Raw genomic sequence first — 24,684 nt, forward strand, 5'->3', positions numbered from 1 at the left:
CCCTGATCCCCTCCTTCAATATAACATTTGTATACATAGTGCTATGACAGCCCTAGTAAAACTGGGTCAATGGCTTTTACTATTGACATATTATATGGTTTGGACTGTATTACATTTTTTTTCTCAGCAAAAGTCATTCAGCCTGAGAGAAAATGATTGCTGTTTACCAGTCAATAAACCATTTTAGAAATGTCTTTAGAAATAGTTTGTAAACACAAGAAGTCACTAGGATAAAAATATCTCCCATACATTGATCCATATATGCCTTTAACAAATACATTCAAACTTTAAAAAATCTAATCATCCTTCAGGTTAAAATTATACTTAGCTGCTGATTGTAAAGCTAAGACTTACCACGATTACATTTTCAAATTTATTCACTGCTGTGAAAACCTGACATCTAGGAAGACACGCCTGTAGGAATGCTTTATTTAACTCTTTGGATGGCAGGGAAGCAGCTTGAATTAGAAGGCATGCAGCTTGTCCCCGTGGCTCACTTTTTTTTCTTGCTTCTTTTGTTCTATAATTAGTATTCACTACTGAAGTGCAAGCAACCATAGAAGCAAAGTCCAAAGCCTTTTGGTAACTAGGCTGTAACTTGGAATGCCTGGCAACTTCAATTTGTGCTGCTGTACCTTTAAATTCTGAGATAAATCCAGAGAACTGTGAAGTCCAGCCCTTGGGGGGAAAAAACCCAACTACAGATGGGTCTTTTTTTCAGAGCAACTGCATAAGGACTAAGCACAGAGAAGATTCTGGCAAGCCTCCATCCAGCAACATGGCAAAGCATGTTGTGTGTCTCCTTCTAGCCCTTACCCTGGTACGCTCATCTCTTGCACAGCCAAAGCTCCTACTGTTTTTGCTTGATGGGTTTCGACATGATTATATCTCTGAGGAAGCACTAGAGTCTTTGCCTGGCTTCAGAGAGATTGTCAGCAGGGGAGTGAAAGTGGACTATCTAACCCCCGACTTTCCCAGTCTTTCTTATCCAAACTATTACACCCTGATGACTGGTGAGTACCTTCTTAAACTTTCTAACTGTTGTGCTCATCAAGGCCACCAGCCTGAAGTGCCACAGCTCAGATTTCCATAACTCTGCTTGTGCGAGCCAATGCAGACAAAAGTATCCGATGAAGATTTGTCTTGGCAAAGGTTAACGAACTTGGTTGAAACAAACAGTACAGGGGACTAAAAATCTGCTTGATACCCAAGAAAGCAACCTTTTGTGCAAATGCTATCTCGCCAATTATTTAGAATTTATCATCTCAATTTGAAAATCCTCAAGGTGAAAATACCCACTCAAAATTTTAAGATAAATAAATTTGAGTGCCTATTAATTATTTATATTAATTTAAAATTTTAATTTCAAGCACTGCCCAATCATCAACTTGTGATTTTAGAAGGATTTAAAAATGAGTTAATTACACTACTAAGTCCTATTAGACTTGTCCTATCAGGAAAAGAGAATTCCTGGAATTATTCAAAGCAATTAAACAGTTTTCGAATACAGGATGTTTTTCCAACTTAGCATAGAAATATAAATGGTTCTTCCCATGGTTTTACAAACAGCTGAATGAGACATATTGGCTCATTGATAAAAATGAATATTCATGTTTAAGCATATTGTAAAAATACTTTAATGAGATTGACAGTCCTTTAATAATAAAAGTTTCATCTTTTTAAACTAAACTTGGAAAATCACATTAGAACAAAAAACAAGTTGTCCTATTTTTAAATGGTAATAAATCTGTTTATGGTTTACTAATTACTCCCAGTTATGAACCTGAAGAGCACTTCATGTACCTTGTGAGATGAAAATTCAGCTTTGTTTTTTCAGCAGAGAAGTATGATCATCCCCTTTTCTATTAACCAAGAATCTAAGATTTGTTTATCCTTAGCTAATGGCAATATACTGTTTTCCTAGAACAGATTTAACATACTATGTTAAACCTGTTTAACAACTATGTAACTATGTTACAAAATATGTGTGCCAATGCTTGCCCATGTAACACTTGCAAAATAAACATCTTTGTAGAGCCATCATAACATTACAATTAATTGAGTTTGAACTGGTGCAGTAAAAGGTACATTGCATCCTATGATGAGAGAGCAAGTCTTCAAGACTTGTAATTATTCACTTAGGGTGTTGGCTTGTATTTCGTCTCATAGAAAAGCCCTTTGCCTTTAAGACTTCTTCAGAACCAGCATTTATGGCTTGTTCTCAAAGTTTATTTTTCCTTCTTAATCTGGTTGGAAGAACAGGAATGCCAAGCAAGCCACAGAAAATGTGTCCAAAGAATATCCCACAGGATTTACAATTAAAAGGCAATACATCTTTTTAAAATGCCTACTTGTTATTATCTGACTGGAACATTCCACCAAAGAAATAGCTGTATTTCCTGGGATAAGAAAAAAAATCTTGCTGCCCTTGCATTACTAAACAGTATCAGTATCTAAGAATGACAAGGACGAAAAGTTGTCCTTGTGAAACTGGACAAATATCAGTTTCTTCCGACTAAGCTGTGGGAAATCTTAAATAATCAACAATACACTTTCTTGCTATTTCCTGTTTAACAGCAATGGTGTTAAAGTCAGGAAGGGAAGGGAATTTGGTTGATGAGCAAGCTAATAAAGACCCATGACTTGAAGAAGAGTTGGGTTTGCTGAAAATAAACAGAGATCAAGGCCAGATTTATTGATTTATACTTAAGGCACAACTTATAACTTTCTGGTTCTTGCTTACTTGCAATTGTTTCTTCCAAGATGAATTATTATGTTCTTGAACAGAAAATGCCCAGAAGTACTGCCCAGTTTATGGCTGCTTATCATGAAGCCAATCCCACTTTCCTGAAAGAGGGTTGCTTCCAGGCAGCTGTCCAAAATACAGCAGTTTGGTCATTTCTGAATGTTAGATAATGGCGGCAATGATTTGTAATGACAGCGGTGAAAATTCTAAAGACTCTTTTGGAAAAATATTAAGACAAGTAACTCCTAGTTCAACTCTCTTATGCTTGTCTTTTCAAGATGACACCACCTAGAATTGACAATGCTTCAATACCCAGAACTATCAGTTGCCTTGCTAAGAATTTGATTGGTTTAGATGGGAAACTTACTTATTCAAAGGCTGTTTGTATTTCATCAAGATTTTTCAAAAAATAATCCTTTAGTGTTATCTTTAAATTATAATGAAGTTAGTCCTGACATTGGCTCTATTTTGAAAATCCTAAAGTTTCGAAGTTCTTAGAAAATACAGAACATGTTCATGAAGAATTGATAGACAAAATATTTTCTGATTATCAAAATATGTTTCTGAAATTGTTCAAGGTGTAATTATTCAATAGAGTGTTTGGTGACCAGATAATTGTTGCAGTTTTAAATTTTTAGTTTAACTCTTGTATTCCAATTTTATCCACTATTTTGGCTTTGTTTATTTTTTTCATATTATTTATGTTGTATAACATTTTGATTTTAATTACATTTGATGGGTGGCTTTTAACAATCTTTTTGAATCAGCGTTAAAGAAAAAATAAATATAAATAAATAAAACAGAATTTAAATATAGTTTGAATTACTAAAGAAAGTAATGCTTCTTAAATGCAGTTCAAAATATTTTAAAAATCAAATATATAATCTAGCAGTATATATGCTTCTTTATTAATTTATTAAATTATATTAATTTAATAAATTAATAACAACATCTTTTAGAGAGTGAGATTTATCGAGGCTAACAAAAAGCTAAATATATAATTAGAGGTTTTTTAAAATTGTATTTTGCCCCATTCAAGTTTACAAACCTCTTGAAACCAGCTTAAGAATCCTGATGTAGACATAATAATACAGAATCCTAGGACAATGAAGATAATTCTGAATTGGATTCTGAAAAGAGAGGAATCCTCAACAGATTTCTTTCTTAAAGCTGAAGTTGGTCTATTGTGATCTAATGCTGACTTAACACATTGTGGTGTCATTTGTTGGTTTTGTCCTATTTTATTGTGTGAACCAAGCAGTCTGATGTGAAGAATGGAAAATCTGAATGCTTCAATGCATTTTTCTGCAGTATTAAAATTTGAAGCAATAAAATGTAGCTTAATTTTTAAATTAGGCTTATATTTTTTATAAAATCTGGCAAAAAAAGAAGCCCTCGCCTGACTTATGCATGATGTCGTCTTGCTCACTAGCTGTTTATTTCACATACCACATTTGACTTGGTTAAATAGAACATGATTAATTAATGTGTGACCACAGCTTAAGATTGTCCCTAATGCTAAACACTACAAGATAGGATACCATTACCCTTGTTAGTGATTGGGGACAAACCCCCAAACAGAATGTGCAGCAGCAGTCAAGCCAGGCAGCCAAATGAGAGAGGAAGGGCCCTAGAGTTTACACACACTGATGACAAACACTGTTTTTGTAGTTTAAATAGTTGTTTAATCCAATTAGAGTTTAAACATTGTCAATCAGTCCATATGTCATTCACAAATATATCCATTCAGTAACTTAGTCCATTCACTAGTCAGTTCTATATCCTTATCTGCTTGTAAAGATATCTTCTCCTCTGATACCTTTCCTCTTGAAGACAACGCTGAGTATTCACAGGATATCAGCACATCAATGAAATAGTCCTTTCGTTCAGGTATTCAAACAGTTGTAGCAAACAGTAGCAAACAAACAGTAGCAAGCAGACAAAACAAGCAGAGAGAGGTTACGTTTCTCTTACTGCCTTTTATTGCCGTTTGTAACCGCACCCTTAATTAGTTAATTACAAGCAGTTTGGTGCTTAAAGCTACAAGTTACAAACACCCAAACCTTGGTTTATATATTTATTCACCCAAACTTAGTTGGTGTATCATTGTTATACCCAACATTCTCCCCTTTTGGGTGATATAAATATATAATACCCTTACAATCTAAAACCATACTTTACACAACTCTCTTGGTGCTTAATGGCACCTTGGGCTTTAGTAAAGTTATCAGCTATATTGTCCTCCGACATACAGTACTCCAGCTGTATCATATTACTTTTTACAGATTGTCTAACGTTTAAGTACCTTAAATCTGTATACTTGCTCCTAGTTTTTACTGCAATATTTGTGGCCATTTGAATTGCTGCCTGATTATCTTCATGTACAATTATAGGATAATTTACAGTTAATCCCATGTCATTCATCATCTGCTTATACATGATTAATTCAGTACATAATAACGACAAACAGGAGAATTCTGCTTCCATAGTAGACAAACTTATATGCTGTTGTCTTATTGACTTCCAACCTATTAATGTCTTACCCAGCATTATGGCTGTTCCTGAAGTCGACTTTCTTGTGTCTCTTTCTGATGCAAAACTAGCATCTGCATAAGCACTCAGTATTAGATCACCTTTTGGTTCTAGATACAGTGCATGGTGTAATGTTCCTTTAAGATACCTTAAAATTCTCTTTAATGCCTTCCAATGACATTGAAGTGGATCATTATTATGTCGTGCCAGTTGATTAACACCATAAGCAATATCTGGCCTTGACCAATTGCTAATGTATGATAAGCTACCAATCAAAGATTGATATATTACCTTATCAAACTTGGGACTTTGAGTATCCATTTTGCAAATATCCTGACTCATTGGAGTCTTTGCAGTCTTACAAAGTTCCATCTTATAATCTATTAGCAATTTAGATATCTTATTCTCCTGAGATATCTTAAAACCTTTCTGTGTTTTCAGTATATTCACACCTAGATATTTCTTTATCTCCCTAATTGCTTGATTTTTATTTTCTTAGCTAATGATGCTATTATTTTATTGGCTTCATCATTAGTTTCTGTAATCAAAGCAATATCATCTGTGAATAATAGTAATAATGATATTTTCCCATTTGTCTCCCTTTTAAATAGACATGGATCGGCTAAACCAGCTTTAAACCCTATATTGTTTAGTTCCTTTACAATATACTGGTTCCATTCATAGCCTGATTGTTTAAGACCATAGAGGCTCTTTTTAACAACCAATAATCATTATTATTTTCACCTTTAAATCCAATAGGTTTTTTCATGTATACAGTATGTCTTAGTGGAGCGTGCAAGTAAGCAGTTTCTACATCTAGATGGTTGACTATATATTTCTTACTTGCTGCCCACACTAAAGCTGCCCTTAATGTTGCTGCTTTAAGGTTAGGTGCAAATACCTCGTCATAGTCATTGGCATTTTGTCTAAAACCTTGGGCTACTAATCGTGCCTTATAGATTATATTACCATCTTTTTCAGTTTTTATCTTAAAAATCCATTTGCAGCCAATGGGTTTTATATCAACAGGTAATCTCGCATTTTCATATACTTTCATATCCTTTAAGGATTTTAATTCCTTATTCATTGCTGCATACCAACTTTCCTTATCTTTAGTAGGATACATGTTTATTTCATCTACAGTATATGGAACTTTATTAATCTGGCACACTGTGTTAGCCTGGTATCTATCAGGCGGTCTAGATATTCGTGTAGTTCTTCTGGGAATTGCTGGGCTAGTATGAGGACTTTTTTGAATTACTACCTGTTCATGTTCCTCAGCTTGCTCAGTTATTGGTACTATTTCTTCCTTTATGGGCTCTATCTCTGCCTGTATTTCTCTCTTTACTTTATTCTTAAAGTTACAGGGATAATAAATGGGATTTCTATAGGATTCAATAATTACTTCTTTATTGTTATCCTGTTCTAACTTATCCCATCCTACGTGCTCTAGAAATTGGGCATTGGCACTACATAACACCTTAGATGTGCCTTTCTCCCAAAATTTATATGCCCTATGGTTTGCTTGGTAACCAACGAAGAATAATTGTTTAGCTCTGTGTTGCCCTTTACGCCTGAGTTGTGTAGGGATATGCACCCATGCTGGTGCACCAAATGTGTGCAGGTAACTCAGATCAGGCTTCCTGCCATGCCACATGGTGAATGGTATTTCACCAGTAGTTGTATTAACAACGTTGTTCAATATGTTATTAGCACACATTGTGGCCTCCCCCCCACAAAGAATCAGGTAATCCAGAATCAGTTAACATTGTTCTAACCATTGCCTGTAGTGTTTGGCCTCTTCTCTCAATAAATGCATTGTGTTGTGGTCTGTATGGTGCAGATTTCTTGTGCTCTATTCCAGCTACCTTTAATCTATTCTGGAATTTGCTGTTAACAAATTCCGTACCATTATCAGTCACTAGGGTTATCAATTGCCGTTTAGTCTTCCTTTCTGCAAATTTTAACCAGTTGAAGAAATGTTGATATGTTTCAGTTTTGCTTTTCATTAGGTAGCAAAACCCATATCTAGAATAATGGTCCATAATGCTCAGTATATATCGAGCACCCCCCATACTGGGTTTCTTTGGACCTATAATGTCTGCAAATACTACTTCTAAAGTTTCTTTAGTTTTGAAACCATTTAGCCTATTTGCAGGCAATATTTTACTCTTATCTTCACAGCAGACATTACAACGCAAATATTTATCACAAGGTTTTAACCTTATTCCATCAGATAACTCTACTGTACGTTTTAGCATTTTAAAATTTACATGCCCCAAACGCCTATGCAATAAATGGATACATTCATTATGAGGCTTTATATTGTTAAATACAGTCTGTGCCTCCCCTTTCTTACTATCATGTAATACATACAATGTTCCATTTAAAGCTGCAGTTACCTTTTTGTTATCTTTTTCAATTATGCAATTATTATCCTTAAATGTAATTACATAACCTAGTTTGTCTAATACCCTTACAGAAAGCAAGTTCACCTTTAACTGTGGTACATACAACATTTTTATATCCTGGTTTAAGCATGGACAGTATGCAATACCTTCTCCCTTGGCCTTGAGGTTCCAGCCATTAGCAAGTGATATATGTTGAGAGCTTGTAGACATTTTTATAAATTTTGTCTTATCTCTCGTGATGCAGTGGGATGCACCACTGTCCACCACCCATAAATCATTCTTCACATCACAGTTGCTAAACATGGCTAGTTCAAAAGATTTCTTTGGCCTTTTTACATTCTGGTTTTTTTCTTTTCTGCAGAATCTTGCCAAATGTCCTCTGCCTCCACAATTAAAACACTTTTTAATTGTGTATGCCGTCGAAGATAAATTCTCTTCTTCCGGGTGCTTTAATTTACTTAGTTGGTTTCTTTCAAGCTTTGAAGATAATTTCTCTTCTTTATAAGGTTTATCTTCTCTCAGCTCGTCACGTCCACACCTTCTTCTGGCTTCTTCTAATAGCCTGCCGGTAATCGCGGTTAATGATAAACTATCTTTTGGCAATACTTCTAAAGCAGTCACATAATCATCATAACTTTGATCTAATGAAGACAGTATGATGTATACTTGTTGCAACTCATTAAATATAAGCTCTTTTTCTTGTAATTCCTGAAAAATGCTCTTCATACAATTTAAATGAGTTAACATGTCTCCATTCTTCTGAAGATGTGTTCGAAATAGTTTGCGTGTAAGATATATATGAGCTCCTACACTGTCCCGAACATATATCTTCCTGAGGTTCTCCCAGCAGTTTGCAGCATTTTCCTCTCCACGGATATGGATAAGTTGCTGGTCAGAGAGAGACAGTCCTATGATGCATAAAGCCTGCTCATTCTTTCGTTTATAGTCTTGTATCTTTTTGTCATCCTCTTCAACATTAGGATCTAAGTTAGTCACATCTGGTGGGTTTGTTATTATGTCCCACAAACCTTCTCTTCGTAGAAGTAAACTACATTTCATTGACCATGAAACATAGTTTGTTCCATCTAGTCTGGATATCATGGACAGATTAGGCAAATTTACTTGTGCCATTGCTCTTCAGGTAAACAACTATTTAAAAACCAATGAAAAACAGTTTGTTTTTACAGTAATGTGCAACTCACACCAACTCTCACTGCTATATCATGGTTAGTTAGACTGTGCTCACTGGGCCCATAACCAATGTTAGTGATTGGGGACAAACCCCCAAACAGAATGTGCAGCAGCAGTCAAGCCAGGCAGCCAAATGAGAGAGGAAGGGCCCTAGAGTTTACACACACTGATGACAAACACTGTTTTTGTAGTTTAAATAGTTGTTTAATCCAATTAGAGTTTAAACATTGTCAATCAGTCCATATGTCATTCACAAATATATCCATTCAGTAACTTAGTCCATTCACTAGTCAGTTCTATATCCTTATCTGCTTGTAAAGATATCTTCTCCTCTGATACCTTTCCTCTTGAAGACAACGCTGAGTATTCACAGGATATCAGCACATCAATGAAATAGTCCTTTCGTTCAGGTATTCAAACAGTTGTAGCAAACAGTAGCAAACAAACAGTAGCAAGCAGACAAAACAAGCAGAGAGAGGTTACGTTTCTCTTACTGCCTTTTATTGCCGTTTGTAACCGCACCCTTAATTAGTTAATTACAAGCAGTTTGGTGCTTAAAGCTACAAGTTACAAACACCCAAACCTTGGTTTATATATTTATTCACCCAAACTTAGTTGGTGTATCATTGTTATACCCAACAACCCTGAATCAAAAGTTCCAGTAGTTCATTTTTCATTCATTCCATTTATTTCACAGGTTTCTTACAGTTGACAATATTTTTCTACTGGAGTAGATTATCATATAAGTAAAAAAAAAGAGCAAATTAACCTTAAAAAATATTTTAAAGTAACACTGGGAGTATCCAGAAATTTGAAACATTAAACAGAAAATAATATTAATTTTTTCCCACTTCCCAACAGCTCTTTACCTAAACTGCATTACAAGTTCATTAGGACTATTCATTTAATGACTGTTACTGAAAAAAGGGACTTATGACCTGCATGTATAACTGTCCCACACCCTCATGGTCATGTGATTGCAATTTTGGCGCTTGGCAACCAGCTTGCATTTACTGCTAGTCGCAGTGCCTTATGGTCCTGTGATCATGATTTGTGCCCTTGCTTTGCCAATTTCTGGCAAAATATGCCAATTGGGGAAGCCGTATTCACTTAATGACTATTGATTAATTTAACAACCATGTGATTCACTTAACCACCACCAAAAACATTGTAACACCAGGTCTGTTGTCACTTGACTCCAATTGACTTAGGATAGAAATTCCAGTTCTACTTGTGGTCGCAAATCGAGGACTATTTGTACATCTAGATTTGAATGATACTTCAGAAAAGGAATATCTTGGCATGGAAGGCTTGTCAGAGCAAGGAAATGTTAACCAGGAAGGTTTTAACAGCAGGGAAATGTGCAAAAGTATTTTTTTCTAAGGTAATGAAAGATCTGTTATTGATAAACTTGGATAAGGTTGTATGATGACTTGAAGGTCTAGCTGGAATGTGTGCCTCTATTTAAAACATTCTGGAGAAAGGTGTGAAAGCATACAGTAAGTAAATTACAATAAGACATGGTCATATCGTTCCATCTTGATTATTGTATCTTTGTAGTTTGTTTTACATAAAAGAGTTCACTATTCTCTGGAAGTATTAAGTCTTCTACAAGATGCCTCACTAGAGGTCTGAATGCCTGGATGATCTGGAAGAAGCACACTTGAACTCCATATCTTCCATTCAAACAAATAATGATGATTCGGTGGTACAAGACAAAAATTGCACTGAGCCAGCTGAAATCTGAGCATATTTATAGAAGACAAGTAGAAATGGCATTCTCCATACATTTTGCACGGTGCTTTGCTGTTGGCAACCCCTAGCCTGGGCGATGAGAATTAGAAATCTAAATATTTTACATCTAAAATTTTTGCCTGGAAAGGATCATCAGTACAGGAAGGCCTAATTCCTGGCCAAAAAGAAAGCAAAAGGGAGACTTATCAGCTCCAACCTGCAAAAAGTCTGATAATCTCTTGATGGCATTCATATGGATACAGGACATATTTTTGCTGTCTTCCCAATTTCTGGAACTCACGTTGGCTAATCCTGGTGATTGTGGGACTAAATGTTTAAGCTACAGGCCTTGATGATAGACCAGAAATACTGAATCTAGCTCATGACACAACTAGTTCTCAGGCTCTAGCCATGATCTACAGACTTATTTTGAAACCAGTTCACTGTGCTAGGAAAGCAAAACAGGGTTATGAATACAACTCCTGTAGAACAATTAAGCACTGTTATTGCATTGGCTTGGTTTATTCCCTTTTAACCTTTTCTTTCCCATAAACACTAAGCTAAAGTAGAGGTGGTTAAATTCAGCAAGATAGCCCATGAAAAAAACAATAATTATTGTTACATTATTTATTTTGCAAAGAAAATACCACATCCTATTTTTAAAGTTCATCTACTGCATAGATTTTATTTGGAAAAAAAACCCACTACAACCTGCTAGCATAGAAGAAACTGCTGCATGAAATAAGCAAACCAAAAAACACAATAGCTTGGTTTGTGGGCAGTTGGATTTAGTGGTATCCTTTCAGGAAGTCATTTTAGCTGCCATGTTTCTGAATTCTGAGTATTTGCAGTTGTAAAGAGAACGTTTCCATTGCATATATTTTCATTCTGACTTCCTGGTATCTCCCTAGCTCATTGTTTTTATTTAAAAATAATTATGTTAACATGCTATTATGGATGTGAGAAGCAAATGTATATTTCATGTGTGGTTCTTGAAAATTGTTCAGAAATTGCCTTTCCATAAATGCAATTGAGAAAATATAACAGACCATTTCAGGGTACACTGTTTGCTGGAGAGTTTGGCTGAAAGGGCTAGTTCTCATCTAGAAATATTCAAGTTGTAAGGCAGACATTTCTTACAGATGATTCCTTCCAGATAGACAATTTATTTTCCGCATAGATGACTTTATGAGTAATCTTGGGCAACAAAGTAATACGATAGCAAAAAAAATGATTAAAGCAAATATGTTTTGCTAACATACTATCAAATTGTATGCTATGAATTTATTATTAATGAATTACTCTACTATTGGTTATTATAATCTACCTGTTTTTATGGTGGGGAAAGATTTCTCTTTATTTTAATGGATCTTTTAATGGATAAAAGTTTTCCCTTTATTTTAATGGATCCCTTTGGGGTCCATTGCCCCCAAAGAAAATACAGACTAAGAAAGTTGAAAACAAAAACAAAATACTATTAATCAAGGAGAAGTTTCATTATTTTAAATTTTCAATCCAAGTACACAGTTGATGGATGAAAATAGTTTATTAGGAAAAAATTAACATGGTGTATTTACATAAGTACAATACTTAAAAATCAAATTCTGATTTGAATCAAATGGCCTCAATTGAGGGATTCTTCTAGATTCTTTATGACTTTATCATTATTTTCAGCCATTACAGTGCAATTTTCAATATTACAATCTATTGAAATATGTTTAAGTAGGTAGCAAAATATGAAATCGCATTTCTGAGGAATTTTCCATATTTCTTCAAGATTTTTTTTAATTTTTTAATTAAAACAAATGCAGTAGCTATTTGAGCATTGGTCAGATTTTAATGTTAAAATTTTGTTTCTTAAATGGTGCTCAGTCTGTGTTTATTTGGGCATATGCCATATGTTTTTCTTCAAAGCATTTTATTTGATAACTCCTGGTAATTAACAACAAATTCAGGAAAATTTACTTTTTAGAAATACTTAAGGCTTCAAAAACCTAAGGAGTAGCAAAGAAATAGAAGCCACTTTTGAGCCACCCAAACTTGCACAGGTTACAAAGAGTAACTATATTAGACAGTCTTCTATGGAAACCGAGAAGTGTGTCCACTGACTGCATCAGTTCATGTGGCTTGTTTTGGAGTTGACAAGCATGTGAATGAGGGAGTTTCTATATAGAATTATTTTAAAATAATTAAGGGGTAATGACTCTGGTAGATGACATTTCTTTGTAAATATTTCATTATATTGAATGAGGATAGATTTTTAGTTTAGATTAGTTTATTGTCATTGCACCTCATACAACAAAATTAAATTCCATCTTCAGTGTACATTATAACTATAACAATAAACACAAACACACATCCTTCACATTCTATACAATTGAATTGAAACCCTCTGATATTGCATTAATATTGTACTATACAGTAGAATTCAATATAGTTACTACTCTGGAATAGAAGCTGTTTTTCAGCCTATTTATCCTTGTTTTTATTATCCTGTACCATCTGCCAGATGGTAATAGTTCAAAAAAGGGTGCCCAGGATGAGATGGATTTTTAAGAATGTTTTGAACTTTCTTAAGGCAGCGGGAGCTATAAAGCTCTTCCAAAGAGGGGAGAGGGCAACCAGTGATCCTCTGGGCAATGATGTTAACCATCTGGAGTGCTGTCCTATCTGCCACTGTGCAATTGGCCTACCATATGCAGGTGCAGTAAGTTAAAATACTCTCTATGGTGCAGTGATAGAAGGTCACCAGCAGTTTTTCATTCAGTTGTTTTTCCCGAGAAGTCTTAGGTAGTATAGTCTCTGCTGGGCTAAATGTCTTTCTTCCCAGAATGTGTGTTCTCTAGTGCTGGAACTTTGGTTCACTCTCCCATGACACAAGTGTGTGTGTGTGTGTGCCTTAGAAATCAGAATAGATTCCTGGTATATGAATATGGAAGTGGTTTGCCATAGCCTCCTTTCTAGAGCTGAGAGAGCATGACTGTCCCAACATCATCCAGCTAGCTAGGTGCCTAAGGGAGGAATAGAACCCATGGCTTCCCAGTTTCTAGACTGATGCTTCAACCAGTATATCAAACTGACTTTGCCCATTCATGGAAAAACTGAGTAGTAGATTCAGTTCAATAAAAGTAATAAAAATATTGAGGAGTTCCAGTTTGCAGCGCTTCGGGGCAGGCAGGAATCCGCGATCGTGCGCGGTGTCTGCCTGCGCTCGCCGGTGGAGTGCCCCGAGCCACCTGGCTTCGGGGCTAAGCCACCCCATAGAAGATGGTGAAGACAGGGGAGATCTGGCAGGGTCGACAGTAATCGCACCTCTCCTCCCCAGCTGGCTAAACTCCCTTTTCCAAAGGTGGTAGAGCGGCGGTCAGAAATGGCCACCTCAAAGAAGCACTCAGCTGGAAAAGAAAGTGCAGGAGGAAGTTAAGAAGTGAAAGTTTTTGGCTGACCGGGACAAAAAGCAACAACTAAGGTACCCTGGAATTTAAAATTTGCAAAAGATACATCATTCCCAGAGACTTGCAAGCGGCGAATGAAAGTTAAAAGGGAAAGTTTTTTTTCCCACTCTCCTTCCTAACATTGACAGCGAACAGAAATGAATGAGAAATCAGAAAAACCCGCTTTGGCATCAATAGTTAACTAAACTGGATAATTAAATGTCAAGGGGATAATAAGGATTTCTGAACATTTAAAAAAAATTTGGGGGGGGGGGCTGTAAGTGGGAAGGGAGAGGAAAAGAATAGGAGCAGGATTTGGAAGGCAGGAGGAGATTGCCTAGAACTTAAAAGAATCATTAAATACTAACAAGACTTCTAAAAGATACATTTTAACTGGAATTTTTTAACTAAACAGTAACCCCAGGAAGAGAAAGTGAAGAAAGAAGAAAGTGATAAAAGAAACAGCTTATTTGGACTGTTTGGTGACTTTGGGACTTTTGGAAATTATATTTGAAGGACTAAAAACATTTGGGTGGTTGTTTGGAAAAAAAGTTTTTTTTTTCCTACAATGGCATCACTTGTGGATGAAATGAAAATTGAATTCAAAAAATACAAAGAAGAGGAACAATAAGGGAAGGACTCTCTTGGCTCTCTTTTTCAATTCTTAGAAATGGTGATTTGTATCTATGAGAAACTGACTGCACAACAAGATGATTGGGATAAAGAAGAAGCCATATTTGATGAACAAGTAACTTAACTTGGGGAAGAAGGGGGAAAGGAGGAAAAGAAAATGGAGACTTTAAGATCTAAAAAAACAACCCAAAAAAGGAAAAATAAGGTGAAAAGTGGATATAATGTTAGAAAACAACAGAAAGGGGGAATACAGAAGAGGGAAATTGGGGTGGAGAGACAAGGGGGTAAAAAGGGCAGGGAGAAGAAGCAAGGGAGGAAGGAAGGGATGAGAAGTTTCAATGGTGTGGAGCAAGATGTAAAGAAACAGGATTTATTTAGAGATAATGGGTAAAAACTTAATTCAAAAAGGGATTCTGCAAAGGTACATCAGATTGTATTGTTATATTTGTATTAGAAATAATGTTAGAAAATTGAAAACAACATGTGATTAAAAAGTGGGATAAAATATTCAGTGTAATTCAGTGAAATTTTTGTGAACAAAAGGAAGGCAATGAAATAAAAGAGAGAATTGAATTAGGAAGGAATGGGAACATTTTAATGACACAATGTTTTAAAATATAAGTGAAGTTGGGAGGGAAATAACTATGGAAAGTTTATAAGTGTTCCCATAAAAGTATATTTAACTGAAAAGTAATGTGTAAAATGTTCAAGATTTAAATGAATATTAATATTAATGATAGATTTGAATTGGTATGGATTGTTGTTTTAATTATATTACATATTTATAATCTTTTCTTTTTTTAAAAAAAAATATAGTGTGAAACTTTAGAGTGTACTAAGCAGAATCCAAATGGAAGTTATGTACTATACTAAATGTTATAAATTTAGGGGAAAGAGATAAAGGCATCATACTCCAATCAGCGTACAGGAGAAATTTTGTTTAAAGGGAAAAGATAATAGATAGCTGGAAACAGGACAGACAAAGAATAATAAGCATAATGATCTGAACTGAGATGAGATAAATAAAATAAAATTAAGGAAGTTAAAAGAGGGGAGAAGCTATACAGACAATGTAAAATGGCAATAAGATATGGAATGGTACATATAATGAGCATGAATTTGAATTTGTGTCTGTATGAAGAGATGTAACCCGGGATCAAGCTGCTTTCAGAAAAGATTTTTTTTTATGTTTTATGTTTTGTTTGTTTGTGTATTGTTTTTGAAAATCAATAAAATTTGTTTTTTAAAAAAAGTAATTAAAATATTGCAAATAGCACTATATTTTAAATTGCTGAAGATATAGGAAAACCCTAAGATAGAGAATTTTCTGCATTTTTTAAACTGCAAGAGGAAACTCATAGCAGCCTGAATATTCCTGATTGATCTTGATATATTTTATAATGATTTAAGTTTAGAATGTATGGTCATTCATTGAAGAAGAACCAATTCATCTAGCAAAACAAAACCAGCTAAAGCTTTAGCTAGTGGGGTGTATTAGTTAAAATGTTAGACTTGAGAGGATCCAGGTTGATTTACTTATTTATTCCATTGTTATGTTTTATCAATTTGGTTGATATGGTTAATTCAACTGATATGACTACCCTTCTTATCATTATGACTCTGGGTAGTAACAGCAGATTGAAATCCTTTCCCAGATGGACAAGCTTCTGGGTGACGACCAGGAATTATCTCCCAACATAAACTAATTCATGCACAGTTTAGTTTATGGAGAAAAATGGCAAGGGGAAATGCTATTTATTTTGAGTTCCCATGGGACAGTTTAAATCTAATAAATATATAAACAACTAAGTGGAGTTATTTATTGAGCAGCAGTAGTAGCATCTTTCTGAAGTTTCTTTCCTGTGAGACCATACAAGCTATTCTGTCTATGGAGGACATTTATTCCATCACCAACATTTAATCCAAGTGCCACTTTAGTTTGCTACTGTCAATTATAAACAAGAATGGGTATTGTGTTTTAAGATCAGGAAAACAAACAACTCAAAGCTTATCCTTGTCAGGATGTTTAAAAAACATAATTATTGTACAGCACACATTTCCTGTAATAAGAGAAAAGTAAGGTTTTAATTGAAGAAAATATTTGTAGGTCAGGGTTGAACTGTGGAGTCCTTGGTGCTTGGATTATTGATTATTTTCTTGCAAATATTTAATTACTTAAATGCATAACATCTTCAATAAACCAAGAAAACCAAACAACTACAAGCAAAATTGTTAACCGATTAAGTCCAAGGAATTCCTTGTAGCTGATAATAGCTCACTGATAAACCAAGATTGTACTACAAATGAAAACCTACCTTACTATAATTTCTCTTTGTTCCTTATATGTTTCTTTATGATACCATACAGTAAGGGACCAGTATAAAGCAACTTTTTTCTCTTCAAGGTCGCCACTGTGAAGTCCATCAAATGACTGGAAACTACATGTGGAATCCAGACACAAATCTGTCTTTTGACATTGGTATGAACCCAGAGAGCCTTCTGCCGCTTTGGTGGGATGGATCCGAGCCCTTGTGGGTCACTATGACAAAAGCCAAGAGGAAGGTCTCTATGTACTATTGGCCTGGTTAGTACTGCCAATTCTCTTCAGCTGACTGACTAATATTGTATATTCTCTATGACAGGAGTGTCAAACTCACATCATCACGGTGGCGTCACATGATGTATCGGGACTTTTTTCCCCTTCAGTAAACTGGGGGTGGGGGCATGGCCAGCACAGGAAGCATCTGGCCCGTGGGCTGGGAGTTTGACAGACCTGCTCTATGATACAAGGTTATAATCTCCATAAGGAAGGTAGGTCATGGGAACAAAATTCAGCTCAGCCTTGTTCCCAAAATCATAACTGAAAAAATGTATTTGTTTTACAACATCTGTTTAGGGTGCCTGGAAGAAAACTTTCACATGTAGGTTTTCCTTTTCTGAATATAAACATTTCTTTTTAAGGTATACCAACATTTTTTTATTCAGTCATTCATATACAGAAAATCCATATTTGCCCTGAAGGGTTTTCTAAAAATGTTATTTTAATCCAACAATTCATTTTTTTCTCGGCCTCCAAGAATAGTGGACTTCAGCTCTCATAATTTCCTAGTCACCATGGCTTTTACCAAAGAAGTTAGGGAACTTATGGAGTCATTTTCCACATGCTCTGGAGGATAACATGTTAAGGGAAAGTTTTTTGTTCTTTTATGCTCAGACCTATTTGAAAATTGAGTACATTTTATCTGCCCACCTGTCTATCTAGCTATCATCTATCTATATTTCATATTTCTTATCTATATTTCATATCTATATTTCCACTTCCCTCAGACAGGCTCTCTGAGCAGTGTACAATATAATCAATAATTTTGCTTGTTACATACACTTCTCTTGTCATTATTTTCTTTGTTTCTTATATTTACAAAGTACATTGAACGACATTGTTTAAAATGATTAATTAACATGTGCAGGCCAGATTGTTGAAGTTTAATATAAAGGAGCAAGATATGCTTTAAAAATATCAGATATCCCAATATAATATTTTTTCTGGATAATTTATCCTTCATACTATTATACTGACAACTAATTCAAAAACAGGAAAAATGTTCTATTCTCCTTAGTCCTAGTGACAGATTGTAGATGCATGATATGTTGTAATCACCCTTGCATGACTATGTTTACAATTAACTATTCACAGTGTAAAACCTGGAATGATTTCAATAAGCATTTTACAGCATAATTTCCAGTCAGAGTACTAGGTGGAGCAACATTGGTATTATGTTATGACTGTTCTGCACTACCTATGCAAAACCTATGCAAAAAAAAAGGAGAGGGATAGCAGAAAAATAAGCAATTCATTTTCTATGAATTCTTTGTATTGCCTGTAGCTTAGAGGTGTTTTAGAGTTCTTGCCAGATGACTGAGAAATCGAGTTTTATGTTTTAATAGGAGTTTCTATAGGGCATCACCATGTACAAAAATATCAGCAAAATACGAATGCATATGTCGGATTATAGGCTCTGAGTGGAATCTAGATTTCCTCTGCCGACAGAAAGCTTTCATCCAGAGGGAAAGAAGAAAGATTTGCTGCTGTTCCTGCACTTCCTCTTAACCCAAAAGACCTCCGCCGCCCCCCAGACGCACTTTCAAATTTCACTTGAACAGTTTGAAGCAAATTGAACAGAAGGCTGAAGGAGGTTATAGGGGAGAACAAGTTCAAACCCCCTTTTCTTGGAGGAAACGTTTGCAGTTGTCTTCATTAGTCTTTGCATTGTTTCTATGTATGGAGTTTGATATCAGTGCCCAAGTTGATGCTAGCATATCCATATATAGTAGTTCTCAACTTACAACAGTTCATTTAGTGACCATTTAAAGTTACAACAGCACTGGAAAAAAATGACATGATCATTTTTCACGTGACTATTGAAGCATGTCCACGGTCATATGAGCAAAATTCAGAAGCTTGGCAACTGACTCATACTTATGACAGTTGCAGTGTCCCAGGGCCAGGGGATCTCCTTTTGTAACCATCTGACAAGCAAAATCAATGGGGAAGCCAAATTCACTTAACAACATTACCAATTTGATTAGTACATTTAATTCCTATTTTAACCACTGCAGTGATTTACTTAACAACTGAGGCAAAAAAGGTCGCAAAATGGGGCAAAACTCACTTAACAAATGTTTCAGTTATCTATAGAAATGCTGGGCTCAATTGTGGTCAAAAGTTGAGTGTAGAATGAGGCAATAAAACTCTTATTGATTAATTCAGGTTCTACAGAGTTCAGGTCACCTTCTGTGTGTGTATTTAATCATGCCTTTTATGCAACATTATATTAAGAATTTCAACAAATGGATAGTGTTGCAGCAATAAATAACGAATAAAAGGACAATATAAATTGATTTGCTCAGTTTTCACAAACAGAAGAACAGGTCAATCCAGTCTTCCTTTGTTATACTTTACAAGCTGTTTTTCCATCATGTTCCTCAATTCCATCCAAATATAGTCTCTTTTGGTGATAATTCTCAGATGACAATTTGATTTTTAGCTTATATTAACTTTATTAAAAATAGCATAGAATAATGAAAAAGGTCTTTGTATTTAAATATTGATAATATTCAAACATGGACAATAATTAAATAATATAATTCATTTTAAAATGTTTGCACTTAAATATTGTACTTAGATCATTGCATCATTACTGCAATGGAGTAGTGATAAAAATAATTATTATTACTTTTGAAATAATTGGTAGCAAGTTTTATTAAAGTATTTCACAGCAGCCAAAACAATGTCCATTAGCGTATTTTGGAAGGCCAAGTCCATTGAATACCTAAGAACAGAAGTCCATAGACTTACACATTTTTACAGAGTTGATTGCAGGCTATGAGGCTATACAAGAGAACATTCCTTAACTTAAAATTTACACATTGATGGAGCTGTTTGTCAGAGTCGGCTGGCTGAATGATTTGAATGGGAGTGCATGTCAGAGTCCTGACACTGTTACAATAATGTATAGCAATAGCAATAGTACAATACTCACACTTACATCAGCTGAGGGTGGGGCTCTGGCTGAACACAAGAGGTATGTTCAAGTGAACTAAAGAAGCAGAGGTGGTATTTGACAAGTTCTGACCAGTTCTGGAGAACCGGTAGTGGAAATTTTGAGTAGTTCGGAGAACGAGCAAATACCACCTCTGACTGGAGATTTTACTGTATCCTTCCCCTGCCACGTCCACCAAGCCATGCCCACAGAACCGGTAGTAAAAATAATTTGAATCCCACATCTTAGTTTGAAAATATATCAGATTTCAAGTCACATGACAAATACAGCATTTAGCATATGGCCCCTATTTGGAACAATGCAAATACTGTAGTTACTAAAATGGGATTAAAATATGTATTTTTCCTCCAATGGTTGATTTTTTTAAATCTCATATTTATAAATGATTATGCAATCACTTAGGTTTTAGAAAGTATGAATGTACTTAGTCTAATTGAAGTTAAACCAGTGGCATATGCAGATGGTGTAAAAAAGAGTTTTGATGGTGGCCATACCCACCTGATTAAAGCCCTATATGTGTCCTAATGTGGCATGATTAATGTAAAAAGAGGTGGAGCTGTACCACGTGGTACTATGTGATTTTTAAAAACCCTTTCCCTCCTCTCCAGTGTAGCTGTCTCTGAAACAAATTTTTTGACCCTCCTTCAGTGGGAATAAAATTTAAAAAAAGAAACACCACTACTTAATTCATTTCTTCTCTCTACAAAATAATGTGTTTCTGTGCATATCTGGAAAGCTTTAAAAGGTTTCAGTTACATCATTCAGCACCCGATTATTAAACTATGGTTTATACATTTAATTTGAAAATGATGAGAGTTTCATTCACGTCTCAGAGTCCAATCAATAAAGGTACAGGAAAGCATGCATTTCATTTTAAGGGGAGAAAAATGGAAGAGTTTTTATTATTCAGATGAAATTATTCAGTACAATTCAAGATGGTGCTACTTTGGTCTTGAAATATTTTGTGCTCCTGATGATCTGAATGTAGATGAGAACTTTTTCAAAATGCCAGTAGGGAGTTGTGTATGAGAAGCTGTTCTATAAAATGCACCTCAGGCCCCGCATTTGAAATATTTTTTTTTTTAAATTCTGGATTTGGCCTTGGCACTGAAAAAGCAATGTAACAGTTAGTATGAAATCTAAAGCCTACTGTTTTGAAGGAGCAGTTGAAATCTGAATATAAATCAATCATTTTTGTTACATGATATAACTTTTCAACATGTTTTTTTTCATGGAAAATAGACAAGCCCAATATGGTATGATAAAGATTTTTAGAAACAGTTTCTTTGTAATTTAGAAAGAAAGACTTCTTTTATGTCTTAACCTTCCCCAACCATACCTCAGATTGACTAAACTGGCATTAATCAGCTTTCTTCAAACCATAGTTTCCTGATTTTAACCATTATCTCTCCAATCTTTGATTGAAGGATATCTGCTAGCCTCAAAGGAGGAACAAATTGCCCCAATTTATGAAATCCAATTGTTTTACTAAATTTCTATATTTCTCTTTATTCCATCTTATCTGGAAATATAAATAATAATTGGAAATAATTATCACAACACTATGATTTCAGAAGATCTGAATTATTAAAAACTAAATTCTTGTAATTTTTATGTGAGTAGAGCCCCAATAAATATTAATATGGTGGTTCTCCTTATCCATACTTGATGTTTCACTTTGGGAATTGTTGCTACTAGTTTCTAAGTCTCAGTGTAACATATTTGTTGAAAAAGAATTGTGGTGTTAGAAAGTATATTGGTTCAAACAGCTTTAAGAAGACTGCATGGGGAAATAGAGTCAAGAATCTGATACGTTCGTTTTATAAAAAGTAGTGAACTGGATAAAGCTATTCTTTGAGAAGTTAGTTTTTGAAAAATTAATTTGACAACTATTTTTGTCAGATAACATTGCTTCTAACAGAAAGCAGAAATTGTTCAAGATCATGTAGAACTCAGTTGAGGAAAAAGATGGTTTGTGTGTCTGTGTGCACAAAACATAGACACATAGTTCCTGCATCTGCTGCATCCTTGAGTGAAGATATTGAAATTAGTATTTTCTTCTTAGAGTTTGATATATCTGCTGATAATTAATTATAATTAATGAACTATTACCGTGTTTCTCACAAAATAAGGCCGGGCCTTATTTTTTTTGACCCCTGAAAAAACGGCTAGGCCGTCTTTTCGGGAGTGACTTAATTTCCTCCCCACCTAGAGCGGCCCATACGCACGTACCTCTCCACAAGGCCGTTTCTATCAGCCGATGAAAGCTCCCCAAAGGCAGCGTCCCCAGCCACTTCAGGGCGAGATCTGGCTGCCCATGTCCCCTCACCTTTAGGGCAATGGAAGCTCCCCAAATGCAGTCACCAGCCACTTCGATTGGTCGGGAGAAGCGGCCTCAGGGTGAGCGTGCACACACACTCCCCTCACCGTGAAGCCGCTTCTATCGGCAGACGAAAGCTTCCTTGAAGACAGAGTCCCCAGCTGCTTCGGGGTGTGGCATGACTGCCCATGTCCCCTCACCTTTAGGGCAGTCTCTTTCGGGCGATGGAAACTCCCCAAATGCAGTCACCAGCTACTTCGATCGGCTGGGAGAAGCGGCCTCGGGGCGAGTGCACACACACACTCCCCTCGCCACGAGGATGCTTCTCTTGGCCGATCGAAAGCTCCCTTGAAGACAGAGTCCCCAGCCGCTTTGGGGCGAGGCGTGCCTATGCATCAGGTTCCCAACTGAAAACTCAATGCAACTGCAAATTCAATGCAACTGCAAGCTCAATGCAATGTACATATGCTGTTGTCAGAATAAATATCAGATGACCCCAAGATTCCCGCTGCATTTCTGCTTCCTGAGCCAGCCACTCTTCTTTGTCCCCTCAGATAGCCCTATTCCTCCCCCGCTTGATTTCCCACTGCAACCATTTGGATCACAGGAGGGTTGCTAAAGAAGTTTTTGTCTTCTCCTGTCCCACTGCTTTAAATTTCTCTCTGCAGCCTTGGAAATCCTCTCCTGGCGGCTCCATCCCAGCTCCAACCCTGTTTAGCTTCCATCCTAGACAAGCCCCCTCTCAGGTGCGCTCTGGGAATCCAAGGCTTGTTTCCTCCCCCCACCCCAATCTCTGACTTGAGCAGAGCAGGCACTGGGGTGGGCAGGGTGGTGGTGGAGTGGAGGGGCTTCTGGGTTTTTTGCCTGAGCTGGGTGAAGATCATCCTGGTGGCCCCAAAGAGTGGTCTTTCAGATTGCTTTAATGATTAACAGGACACTTCCCTGAACCCCCACCTCCCTCCAGTGGGGAGGACGGCATCTTGCTGGGCCCGGGAGAGATGATGGCTGCATTGCAGGGGAGAAACACTCCCCCCCCAAAAGCCCCTTGGGGAAACGTAAATGAATGAATAAACTCAAAGGGTCTTGGGACAACCCCCTCCCCAGGTAAAAAGAGAGGTGGCGGAAGAGCAGGGACCTTCAGGTTCAGAAACTCGGTTAAGCACAAGCTGCTACTTCTTCCCTCCCTGCCCTTATTTCACGTTGCCTTTGATCACAAAGCAGATCTTAATGATAAACAACCCTTTTGTAACTTATGAACTGCATGCCAAATCCCAGCCACCACCCCAAGGTGGCTTAATGTGTTTGGGTTAATTGATTGAGTTAATGATCTAAAGTGATTTTTATTTTGGTCCAGAGAGAAGATGAGTTTAAAAAGAAAGAGCTACTCTGTGGAATTCAAGAAAGCAATCGTGGAGGATTCTTGTGGTAAGAATCTGACCGCTTTCTGCAAAGAGAATATGTTGCATCTCTGTATGGTCCAAAAATGGAGAGCTGAGTATGATAACCCAGAAGCCCCTCCACTCCGCCCCCTCCCTGCCCACCCCTGGCGGCGGGGATAGGGCTATCTGAGGGGATGAAGAAGAGCGGCTGGCTCAGGAAGCAGAAATGCAGCGGGAATCTTGGGGTCATCTGATATTTATTCTGACAACAGCATAAGTACATTGCGTTGAGCTTGCGGTTGCACTGAGTTTGCAGTTGCATTGAGTTTTCAGTTGGGAACCTGATGCATAGGCACACCTCGTCCCGAAGCGGCTGGTGTCTCTGTCTTCAAGGGAGCTTTTGTCTGCCGATAGAAGCAGCTTTGCGGCAAGGGGAGTGTGTGTGCGCGCTCACCCCGAGGCCGCTTCTACCGGCCGATCGAAGTGGCTGGTGACTGCATTTGGGGAGCTTCCATCGCCCAAAAGAGACTGCCCTAAAGGCGAGGGGACATGGGCAGCCACGCCATGCCCCAAAGCGGCTGGGGACTCTGTCTTCAAGGGAGCTTTCAATCGGCTGAGAGAAGCGTCCTCGTAGCAAGGGGAGTGTGTGTGTGCGCTCGCCCCGAGGCCGCTTCTCCTGGCTGATCAAAGTGGCTGGTGACTGCATTTGGGGAGCTTCTATTGGCTATCAGGGTATTCTAGCC

The 24,684-nt window shown here is 36.6% G+C and overlaps 1 protein-coding gene across 1 annotated transcript in view; it reads left to right on the top strand.

Moving 5' to 3' along the window:
* Positions 1-719: 719 nt before the first annotated feature.
* The window catches only part of ENPP6 (ectonucleotide pyrophosphatase/phosphodiesterase 6), a 34,341-nt gene continuing 10,376 nt past the window's right edge, over positions 720-24,684 (top strand). Inside the window, exons 1-2 of the mRNA XM_026699649.2 lie at positions 720-1,013; positions 17,086-17,265. Coding sequence (XP_026555434.1) covers positions 779-1,013; positions 17,086-17,265 — 415 coding nt within the window. The 5' untranslated portion in view covers positions 720-778. The remainder of the gene's footprint in view (positions 1,014-17,085; positions 17,266-24,684) is intronic.

Source organism: Pseudonaja textilis, chromosome 6 (assembly GCF_049901715.1).
Source record: "Pseudonaja textilis isolate UNSWEBS1 chromosome 6, rPseTex1.2, whole genome shotgun sequence".
NCBI lineage: Eukaryota > Metazoa > Chordata > Lepidosauria > Squamata > Elapidae > Pseudonaja > Pseudonaja textilis.